The 11992-nt window shown below is 42.8% G+C and overlaps 1 protein-coding gene across 4 annotated transcripts in view; it reads right to left on the bottom strand.

Annotated features, from left to right (window-relative positions):
- Positions 1–8058: 8058 nt before the first annotated feature.
- Positions 8059–11992, bottom strand: part of PPP3CC (protein phosphatase 3 catalytic subunit gamma) — a 101550-nt gene continuing 97616 nt past the window's right edge. For 2 of the 4 annotated variants that reach the window (XM_070416572.1, XM_070416573.1), the window contains 2 exons: positions 10396–10425; positions 8059–8864 (listed from right to left, as the gene is read on the bottom strand). In XM_070416572.1, coding sequence (XP_070272673.1) covers positions 8656–8864; positions 10396–10425 — 239 coding nt within the window. In that variant the 3' untranslated portion in view covers positions 8059–8655. The remainder of the gene's footprint in view (positions 8865–10395; positions 10426–11992) is intronic. The other 2 variants (XM_070416574.1, XM_070416575.1) reach the window with 1 other exon arrangement.

The following is an 11992-nucleotide window of genomic DNA, read 5'->3' as shown; positions in this document are numbered from 1 at the left end:
ATGGCCCTCGTCCAAGCCAAACCTTCCTGGGAACAGAAACAACTGAAGAGGAACACGAGAGACCCACAGTGAGGCTTGAAGGACCTCCCTAAGCTGGCAACAGCATGACCTGGGCCATCTGGAATCCAAGATTTGGGGTATGGTCCCTGTAAGGAAAGGGATCTCTTGAGTGAAAAAATTCCCACTCCAGGTCAAGTGTGGGCAGCCAGGGTGAGTGAGTGTATCCCCATGGGAATAGAGAATAAGGCTTCCAGGCCTGCCTTGCACAGACCTCCTTTCTATAGCACCCATGATGGAACGGGGATCTATTCAGGCTCCTCAGTGTCAATCGCATGAATCCCCAAGGCTGTGAAAGGACTCAGCCTTTTGTCCAGTATCTAGTCTATCTCCAAGGAAGCCTCTGCTCTGGCATCACCCGCCGCTCCCTTTCCCCTCCGTTTATAGAAGAGCACACAGCACCAGGCACAGATGGGGTGCCTTGGAGAACTGAGCTGGAGGAATGAGCCTCTTTTAGTTCTCACGAAAGTAAGAGCAAGCGGCTGACAGCTCTTCAGAAAGCAGAGTTTAAAAGGCAAGGATAAATAAGTGATGACCTCAGAGGGAAGCCCAGCCAAGTTGACTCAGCCACAAAGGGCACACAGACCAGGAGCTGGGAAACTAGGTCTGCATCAGCTTCTTTCCTAGCGCGGGCACACTCAGATAAGGAGGATAAGAGGGCTGCGTGCCGGCCAGTGGACATCGTGAGGTAGTGCTCTGGCCTCCAAACAAAGAATCGCCTTGTCTTCCTGCCGCCTTGAGTTCTGTGATGAACCTTCTCCTCAACTGCAGCAACATTATAAAGATGGCCTCATTTACCATTAGGTTACTAGCCCACTGCCTCAACATTGAAGACTTTTCCTAAAACCCGAAAGTCATGATACAAAAACAAGGCCATGCAATTACATAGAGCAGGCAAGGAAGTGGGACTGAATGTCCAGGGAGAGGTAACCGTGAACTTGCATGCTAGTTCCTCATTTCCAGGCTTAAAAAAAATTCTTTCTCATAACACTGGAAATAGGGTAAATATGGCCTCATTTCATTGAATGTGTAGCTGGGGTATAAGGACATTGCTAAGCCAGGACGCCATTTATTGGGAAAGATCCCCAAATGCATACTTGGCTTCTTTGAAATTAGGAATCTGGGCTCGTTTCCTGGCCTATAAATTGTACTGTGGCCCTGATGTCACTGTACTTACTTACAGTGAACTTGCCTCACTCAGGCCTGCAGGCCCTGGGTTCTGACTTCCTACCTTCACTGCATAACTGATAGAATTCCCTCCTGGACACACTGTCTACTCCAAGGGCCCTGCGCGCCTTTTCTATCCCTACCCCGTTGTTGCTCAGTGGAGGTTACTTTTCCTTGTGAATCTGCGTATTTCTGCTTGTCAGAGGAATCAAGGGGCTGGCCCAACACTGCCTTTCCTGAGCAGTCCAACTCACCTCCACATTCAACTCTTCTCTGGCTCCCGCAACTTCTCCTAAGATAGAACTCATCCATGTCTATTATTAGGACCACATGCAGAGTTATTAAACCACCATCATAATTACTTCTATCTTTTGCAAGGATTTGGTTTTGTGGGACGTTTTCCTTCTGTGTCTTTAAGGAGCAGCCTGTCCTGGAGAAGCCACACGAAGAGCTGGGACTTGAATGTGTTAGTAGCGGGCAGAGTGCCAGGAAGGAGGTTGGGCAAGGGAGTGGGTGCTGAGTGGGAGAAGTAGAAACACCACTGCAGCCACAGAGCTGGTCTGAAATGAGCGGGTGCAAGCGCAGAAGAGGTGTCTTTCTTTGTGAGGGGATTCCTTTCCTCGAGAGCGGGATTGCTCGGCACTACCAGAGACCAGGCCAGACGTCAAAGTCAGGCTTTCTCCTCTTGTGGAAGCACCGAATGGTAAGTGCCCCCACCAGGAAATAGACACAGGGAGCCAACATTTAATTTTAAGAGTGTTTTCTTTTTTTTTTTTTTAAAGATGACTTCCAATTTATAGTAAGAAAGTTTTAACAAATTTTCTTGTTCACAAAACAGTTAATGATTTCTGCCAATAAATAACATTTCCACCATTTTCTTTAACATAACTGAAAAGCAAGTAATCTCTAAACACAAGGAAATAACCTATCATCCAGAAAAGCCTTAAAAAAAAGTACACCACCAGTTAACCGCATACATCTGACCATCTCGTTAGGAAGGAAAACCAGATCTTTTCTTGGAAAATACCTGCTGACATTTCTATTAGGAAAAACAGCTATTGGTCACAGTGCACCGAGAAAGGAAAAGTGAGGGTTCATGGCGGCATCTTCCAAAAGGTTCTCTGACAGACAAAAACGCATCTTTATTGCCACAAGTCAAGATCCAAGTTAGGCCTCCTCCCTATGACATGCACTGCACTTTGACATGGAAAAAAAGTTATTTGGAAACAGTTAGTCAAGGGAGTGAGGGAGTCTGGGCACGAACTTACAGGAAGGCAGTGTGCATGGCCCCACTTCAGAGTTGCCTGGAGGGACGGTCGACGGCCATGTCCTCACTTCTTGATCTTAAGCCATGTAGACTTGTCATGAGGATGTAGAAGAGAAGGTGCATAACCCTATCTCAGACAAAGGTGTTATTTAGCAAGGTTGCTGGGGCGTGAGGCCAAGGCCTCCTGGGAGGGAATATACTCTCCAGGATCATCTTCACCTTTGTGACTGCATAGATGAAGGCGGCAAACCCTGACCCCATTCACTTGGGCTGACTAGACAGAGGCAGGTCAGGTCCAGTCTCAGAGTAATACAGGCTCCCTCTTTCACACTGTCGAAGGCACAAAGCCCTAGTGTTCATACAGGTCTCTGCTCGACTCAAGATAAGAGTAACAACCTTGTTTCTCGACCACACAACGTTCTTCCTCAACACCAGTGGTTCTCAACCTTCTGGCACTTTTAATACAGTTCCTCATGGTGTGACCCAACCATAAAATTATTTTCGTTGCTACTTCGTAACTGTAATGTTGCTAGTGTTATGAATCGTAATGTAAATATCTGATATTCAGGATAGTCTTAGGCGACCCCTGTGAAAGGGCCGTTGACCGCCAAAGGGGTCGCGACCCACAGGTTGAGAACCACTGCTCTACACACATCTGCTCTTTCTATGGCTTTCCTACAAGCACCTGATCACAGCAGTGCTGAAGAGGGACTATGCAATACAGCCTTCGGACCTGTCCTCTGGGTAATCCAGACCCTCCTCCAGCTAGTGTTGAGGCTCCCTAGGCTGCCCTCTCCTCCCTCTCACAGCAGATTGCAGAAATGATGCGGACCAAGTGCTAGACAAGGTGGTATCCATGGTTCTAACCACAAATAATGTAGGAAACGGCAGCCTCATTCCCACAACTAGGGGATTTGTCCTCTGAAACCTTTCCTGCCTGGTAGGGAACACTGAATAAAGCTTTGAAAAAAGTGGATTCCACGGTTACTGTAACAACTATAATAATAGGGGGGATTCTAGAATGTCCTTAACAAGTCTTTATGGGTTTGGAAATAATTTTCAGCACCAACACTGAAGGGGAAATATCTGATAATTAACACAAGGAAAAACTCTAAATGAGTCAACCTGGGGCAAGCTCTTTCTAAAAACGGTTTTGACTGACTGGTCACCTAGATTGGTCAGGATGAACTTAATTCTCAAGACTGTGTGAATTCTATTTATAGATAAGGTACAGTAAAAAATTCTGGCTATTGTCTACAATGTTGGCATAAAACAGGAGGGCAGAGGAAACCACTCTTAGCCACTGTCACTCTGCGAGGCTGGAGACTCTCCTGATGCCAGAGCAGGAAGCCCCGCTGTACCTCGCACAGACATGGTCTGATATTTTTATTTTATTTTATAAATATATTTTATTGATTTTTTTACAGAGAGGAAGGGAGAGGGATAGAGAGTTAGGGACATTGATGAGAGAGAAACATCCATCAGCTGCCACCTGCACACACACACACACACACCCCACTGGGGATATGCCCTCAACCAAGGTACATGCCTTGACCGGAATGGAACCTAGGATCCTTCAGTCCGCAGGCCGACGCTCTATCTACTGAGCCAAACCGGTTAGGGGTGGTCTGTGATATTTTTAAAGTGTTTTTATTGATTTTTGGAGAGAGGAAGGGAGAGGGAAAGATAGAAATATCAATGAGACAGAAACATCCATTCCCTGCCTCCCGCATGCCCCCTACTGGGGATCGAGTCAGCAACCAGGGCATGTGCCCTGACCAGGAATGGAACTGGTGACCTCTTGGTGCATGGGACAAGGCTCAATCCATACAGGCACACTGGCAGGGCAATACAATTTTTCTTATAGAGAGCAGCTGACTCAAACTTTGTGTTTTTGTTTTTGAATATATTTTATTGATTTTTTACAGAGAGGAAAGGAGAGAGGGATAGCGAGTTAGAAACATCAATGAGAGAGAAACATCCATCAGCTGCCTCCTACACACCTCCTACTGGGGATGTGCCCACAACCAAGGTACATGCCCTTGACCGGAATTGAACCTGGGACCTTTCAGTCCGCAGGCTGACGCTCTATCCACGGAGCCAAACCAGCTAGGGTTCAAACTGTGTGTTTTAAAATTACTCAGAAGAGGATCTAAGGGACAACACCAGGCTGAAAGGCCCCAAAGTTATCCAATTTGAAGAAATCCTACCCTTGTCATTAATATCATTCTGTGACAAAATAATGAGGAATTTTTCTTTACTTATTTTGAACTTATGCCCAAGTTATCAGGATAAGTAACTATAGGAACAAAAAGGCAGTGTAAATATAGATAAAAGGAGATGAAATATATTGATATTCCTGAGAGTCTGATGCGTCTGTCCTAGGCAAGGAGCCACATCAAGCCCACCCGAGTGTGATGAGCAATTTCTATTGCACTGATTAATATCTAGTCACAAAAGGCCATGGAATCAATAGTGTCTGTACCCATAACTGGTGTGACCTCGCCGTTTTAAAGAAAGCTGAGGCTGCTTTTGCTTTAGCATTCTATTACACACACACACACACACACACACACGGCTTATAGGTTTGTTTGGGTTTTTCTCCTCCAAATATTCAGAACACAGAGATTTAAAAAGGATGTGTTTTGAACTGATGTTAGATGAGTAGTTTTTTTTTTGTTAATTCTCACCCAAGGATATTTTCTCCATTAATTTTTAGAGAGTGGAAGGGAGGGAGGGGGAGAGAGAGAGAGAGGAGATAGAGAAACATCGATTCGTTGCCTCCCACATGCGCCTGGGCTAGGGCTGGGGATCGAACCTGCAACCCAGGTACGTGACATGTCTTTGATCGGGAATCAAACCCATGACTCTTCAGTGCTTGGGCTGGCTTTCTAACCACTGAACCACACCAGCCAGGGTGAGTTTTTAAATATCTATTTAAAAAATTGTCATCTGGTCAATTTGAAATTTCACATGATGTGGATGTAGATGAAATTGGGAAAACTGGTCCTTAAGAAGTGTCATGTCTAAAATGGAATTCCACAAATGTTTATAAAGAAGCCCTCATTCCTCCCCCCCCCCCCCCAATAAGAGAAGTTGAAGAAAAAAGGTCACTGTGGATCTTAAAGTGAAGGAGAACAAGAATGAAGTATTTTTAGGATCTTTAGGGCATGCAGGGGGGAGACTGAGTAAAGAGGCTTTGAAAACAGCAATCCTCAGACCTCTGACTGCAGTTAGAACGTTCGTTGAAATGATGGAGATAGTGGTCCTAAGGCAAATTCAGGGAAGACAATCAGCCATCTTGGGAGTTGCTGTTTAGATTAAAATGTTTAAAAATATGCTATACCCTCCAATGAAATCTGGAACGAAGAACAAGTACTGTGATTACAATTTATTCCTTTAAAAAAAAATTATTTATTGATTTGAGAAAGACAGAAACATCAAATTGTTGTTCCACCCATTTACGCATTCATTGGTTGATTCTTGTATGTGCCCTGACCAGGAATGGAACTGGTGACCTTTTGGTGCATGGGACAAGGCTCAATCCATAGAGCCACACTGGCCAGGCTATACAGTTTTCTGGGGATCGAATCCACAACCCTGGCCTATTGGGGTGATGCTCTAACCAACTGACCCCCCTCACCCCCACCCAGAGTTTATATTCTTAAGGTTCATACCTCTAACCTGTCTTCAGTCAGAGGGGCCAGCCTATGTAAGTACCGAGTGACAGTGTCACTTTAAGAAGCTATCTGTACCTTACAGATACACTTCACACACAGCTTTTTAAATTCTTGAAACACACACCCCAGCTTTCTACAGAATATCAGAAATACCTTTTCCTTTAGAATTCAACAGGATTTTCAAACCTAACGTCCTTCAAGACCTGTTGCTGCTGCATTTTAAACTCCAATTTTCTTGGATGACAACTTCTCACCTCTCTGCTGTGGCGGATCCTTCAACAGCTCGAAGGGCACCTGTGAGGTACATCCTTTGGCCATGCCTGTCAAGGACACTTGCTTGACCGCACTGCTTCTTTTTGAGAGGATAATATAGACAGTCCTAAATAAGCATCCTTTTTACTAGCATAATATCATTTCTTGCTTATATGGATGTATAATAACTATTCCACTACTTGCCTGCGCCTGAAGCCCATAAGAGTGGTTTCTACCTGTGGGTTGTGTATGTAAAACCACCGCCTCAGCGAAGAGGAGAAAGGGATAAGGGACCCCCACCTATCAAACGTGTCACGTGGGCTGACTTTCACTTTAGGTGAGACTCCCAGAACAGCGGTTTTTTCTATCCTGGGACGGAGAGAAGCAGGCTGAGGATACCCAGGTGACGAATTCCATTGTAAAGAAATGGCCATCAGTAAAGATTTTTTCTCCCTTCTTGCACAGTTTTTACTGCAACCCAGCACGAGATCTTTCCTCTGTCCTCAATATCTTTCTTACCTTTTTTAATATGGTTTTTAATCCTCACCAGAGAACATGCTTTTTTACTGATTTTAGAGAGAGAGGAAGAGGGAGAAAGAGAAACATCTATTGGTCCCCCCCTGACTCCCCCCCCCCCCCCGCCCCCCACAGACAGAACCTGAAACCTACATGTGTCATGACAGGAAACAACTTGTGACCTTTCAGTGTACAGGATGATGCTCTAACCAACTGAGCCACACCAGCTGGGGATCCTTCCTATCTGTTTAAGCAGACTAATTCACGCCATCCAATTACAATCCCTTCAATGCTCTGATCTTTGTCATAAACAGACTGGAAACTGTTAACAAAAGATATAGAAAACAGAGATATTTCTAATGAAATAGTTTTTTGGATAAAGTTTCTGTTGTCCTTGAAGTTCCCAACATAAGGTCTTACTGTCTGAGATACGTGCTCTTGTGCTGGACTCGTACAGCCCAAATGACATGAAGGAATTCCATAAATATGCACTTTGGTGTAGTGTTGCCCAGATATGCACACTTACTGCAAAGCTGGCCAATGAGTATTATGACATAGCACCTGTCACCAGGTAAAACCAAAAATGGGAGCCCAAAAACCCCCGAGGTTTTCTTCCCAGTTGGTTGTGACTTGAAAAATCAAGGGATGATTATTCAAACATTATATCTGAACACTTGTCTTCGTATTCCACAATATGCTGGCAGACAGTTCAACCTGATGAGTGTTGAAAGATAAACACCCTGTAATTGATGTAGAATATATGAAATTCCTCACTCGTCCAATGCCCTTTAGCAAGACCTCTGATTCATAAGGGATCATTCTACCCTAGTCTGTTTTCATTATCCCAGTTGATTAAAAAAATGCTGACACAGAAAAAAGGACAATGGGAGAATAGATGCTATAATAGGAGGGCATAAGTGCTTATACTGAAGGTTGTACAGAGGGCATTTATAAAATATTTAGACATGTAGCTTCCTTTGTAGACAGAGTAAATCACCTGGGTCCAAAAATGAAAGCCAAAGAATCTGGCAACATTTAAGAAACCTCCAAAGTTTTAAGGGAAGTTTAAACCAGCCATGCCCAGAGCTAGATGAACAAATTTTAAGTAATTCTAAGAAATCCCTCATTACCTTTTATTCTGCCTTACCAGAACATAGTAAAAAGAACTGAGAGTCCAGAAGAAAGTGGGTTATGGAAAACATTCCCTTTGGCTCTTAAAATCCCTGGGTTTCAGTTATTCACTTACAAATTCTACTATAATCAAGTTTTCCATAAGAAGAGAAGTTTAAGCCACTGAAATCTAAGAGATCTTCTTCAATGGTACCATGTAGAAAGGAAAAAACCTTTCTGTGTTTGAAAAGTTATTAGTCTGCAATGAAAGACATTACATTCTAAAAACAAGAGAAAGTCTGGCTGGTTCAAGTCAGAAACCCAGGGTGGAGGTTTCCAAGGCCCTTTTATTAGGAGAAGGTGCCTCTTATAGCACAAAACCTCACATATGTATCAGTCAAGCAGATCAGTTCCTAAAAATTAAGAAGAAAAGGGAAAACAAAACAGATGCGCTGCTTATATTTATGTTAGACATAAATTAGAAGAATTTATAAAATGGTCACCTTTCTTCCAGAATAAATGCAGAGTGTATGTTATGAATGCACCTCCAGGTTTAAGTTGCTTTGTTTTGTTTTCCAATAATAAATAAATAAATACAATTTGCTCTTAAGTTTTGGGTCCACCTGTGCCACCGCTGGGCTCTGAGTCATGGCTGGCTTTTCCCTTCTCGCTCCTGTGCGAAGTATTAGATTGTACGGGGGTTGCCAACTTCCCTTGGCTATCTTTTCGGGGTGGCATCCGCTCATTAATTAGGTCCAGACCTCGGGCTTCATCAAAACTCCGGATCCTGTGCTGATGCGAAAACCCTCTGATGGCTACAGAAAAACAGGAAAGGGAGGAGCTCAATTAGACAGCAAAGCGACAAGCTTCAAGTTTCTTAGCACACAGCAGCCTCCTAGAGAAAAACACAGAAGAGTGGCCAGGGAGCACATGGCTGGTGAGGATAACAGGCAATATTTGATTTGAATTAGCTTTGACTTGAAGCTACCAATTCTTTTTTTTAAATATATATATATTTTATTGATTTTTTACAGAGAGGAAGGGAGAGGGATAGAGAGTTATGATGATCAGCTGCCTCCTGCACACCTCCTACTGGGGATGTGCCCGCAACCAAGGTACATGCCCTTGACTGGAATCGAACCTGGGACCCTTTGGTCCGCAGGCCAATGCTCTATCCACTGAGCCAAACCAGTCAGGGCAAAGCTACCAATTCTTAAGGCCCCCAGGGCAGCTGAAACTGTGAAAGTAATTTTCATCGGAGCACAACACAATTAGATATAGCAGAAGTATACCTGACAAAAAGGAAACGAGTTCCTCCTTAGTCCCAGAACATTTGGGAAAGAGTTTCTTATGCCAGAAACGTGCTCAATGGGAGAGAAAAAAAGGAAATGCTAGAATAATAGAACAGGTTAAACAGAGTAGTTACTTAAGCACAAACATCACATTGACCACAGAAAAAAAGTAACAAAAGAACTAGTCTTTTTGTTTATAAGGACAGCTTTTTATCTTGCACAACCAGGAGCTGAACATAACTTAAAAGCCATCTAAACAATAGCTTTTAGATATTTTCTTTGATTGAACTTTTGTATTGTCAAGGAAACCATTCCCATTTTGAATCACCTTACCTAATAAAACAAATTTATAAAACAATATGAATTAGAATGGTTTTCATCCACAGATTTGCAGATAATTTGTTACTTCAAATTTGCTTTCATAGAAACAAAGATAATTTAGCTTGACTGCCTTAGGCCAACCTCAGAAATTAACCAAATTAACTTCCTGTCTACTCTTGCCTCTGCTCTTATTATCGTTGGATAAAGAGGTTGGCCTGTTTGAATCTCTAGTAATCTCTTATATATGGAAGAGCTAGAGCAGTGGTTCTCAACCTTCTGGCCCTTTAAATACAGTTCCTCATATTGTGACCCAACCATAAAATTATTTTCGTTGCTACTTCATAACTGTAATGTTGTTGTTACTGTTATGAATCGTAATGTAAATATCTGATATGCAGGATGGTCTTAGGTGACCCCTGTGAAAGGGTCGTTCGACCGCCAAAGGGGTCACGACCCACAGGTTGAGAACCGCTGAGCTAGAGGATTAACCCACTTGGTCCCTCTTGACCAATTGCCTACACTTCAGCCATTACATTAAAACAGCCCAGAAAGGACTTTAGCTGTGGAGAGGGTCATTTGTAATACTTTGTGAGCATGCCTAGAAATACCTATTCCTTTTCTCACGGTTACAGTTCTGGTGATGCAATAATAAAAGATTTCAAATGTGGACAAAGCTTTTTAAAACCAAGTAGACAGACACATGATCACATCTATCACAGGAATATGGCCATACCTTCCTGGGCCTCTACCGCTTCTACTGTGGCTGTAAGAGGCAGGAGCAGTGGCATGCAAAAATGAAGACAGAAAACGAGTGAGTAAACCAACAGCAATGCTGCCAGCAGACATCCTCGGGTCCTACCTTTTAGACTATTCCCATCCATAATAAAAGTCCACTAATTAGAGAAGCAAGAGGATTATTGTGAAAAAACTAAATTGGGGGCAGGGGCAATGTGAGGTGAGGAGAGTTTCTAACATTATAGGGAGCATGGGACCTTTCAGCTAATGGCATCTACACCTAAGTCCATGGAGTCAGTCAAGCTGTCTATAGAAACCAAGAGTTATGTTGCTTTCCTGATTTTATTTTTTTCTGCTTTTTACTTTTTTATTTATTTACTTTTTTGTTGTTAATCCTCACCCGAGGGTGCTTTGCCATTGACTTTTAGAAAGAGTGGAAGGGAGGGAGAGAGACACAGAGAGAGAAACATCCATGTGAGAGACACATGGATTGGTTGTCTCCTGCACTTGCCCTGACCAGGACATGGAATTGAGCCTGCAACTGAGGTATGTGCCCTTGACTGGAATCGAACCCAGGACCCTTCAGTCCAAACTGGCTAGGGCGTTTTCCTGATTTTAAGTAGCCAGATGCTAATTTATGTCTTGACATTCACATAGAGTCAAATAATTTAACATTACAACCATTCTTGGGTAATAGCTCAGATGGTATTAAATGAGCTGCTGCTGGGTCCTATTAAAAAAACATACCTAAAATTACTTCTGATTGTTCTCAAGCAACTTATGTGGAGTCCAATTGTTTTAAATTACTTAACAATATAAAAAGGCCTTTGAATAACATACTGGCATTTGAAAGGAGAGAAAAACGGATTGTAAGTGAAGGGTTAGATCTTGTCCAGGTGTGGAGTACTAAGCTGGCAAAGGCATAAAACTGTTCAATTCTGGATACAATTCATGTACCATCTGGGATTAGAGATACAACAGAGGCTCATATTTCCAACAATGTGACTTTCATTCACTGTGTGAGAGAGAAGCCCAATTACTAAGAAGGCCTTCTTCTTCCTCAGTGAGAGAAAAGGAAACCATTAATACCAATAGGTAAACTTCATTGCATCTTCTGTTAAGACAGTAAAAGCCCTAAAATATGAAAAGGTTATAGGTTGTAGTAGCAAGAACGATCCTATTAGGAGAACCCTGTCAGTTCCACAAATACCAACTTTTAAAAGAAGGCAGAGAAGAATAATGAACAGTAACAGCTTGCCCTGCCTTAGGCTTTATATATCCGCAAGACAGGAGAAATGGGAGAATGGAAAGTTAACTTCCTAACGCAATGTGAAAATGGAAACTTGGAATCAACTTATCAAGTCCTTACATTTGTCAACCATATGTAGGCATGTGCTAAAGCAATGTCACACCCTCTCTAATCTCCTCAAATAGAACAAATAAACTTTCTCAAGAAGACCATAATGCCTTCAAACAGTATATCAAGCCCAAGTGTGAGGAAGAGGGAGAACAAAGCATTGCCTGAAATTGTATACCAAGTGTTGGCCTAATTAGAGTTTAAAAGCTATGTGGCAAAATATGTACTTAGTATTACA

Source organism: Myotis yumanensis, unplaced genomic scaffold (assembly GCF_028538775.1).
Source record: "Myotis yumanensis isolate MYYU_CA2020_CCGP unplaced genomic scaffold, mMyoYum1.0.hap1 SCAF_5, whole genome shotgun sequence".
In the NCBI taxonomy this organism is placed as follows: Eukaryota; Metazoa; Chordata; class Mammalia; order Chiroptera; family Vespertilionidae; genus Myotis; species Myotis yumanensis.
The sequence above is the reverse complement of the archived record's forward strand: the minus strand, read 5'-3'. Positions and strand labels throughout refer to the sequence as shown.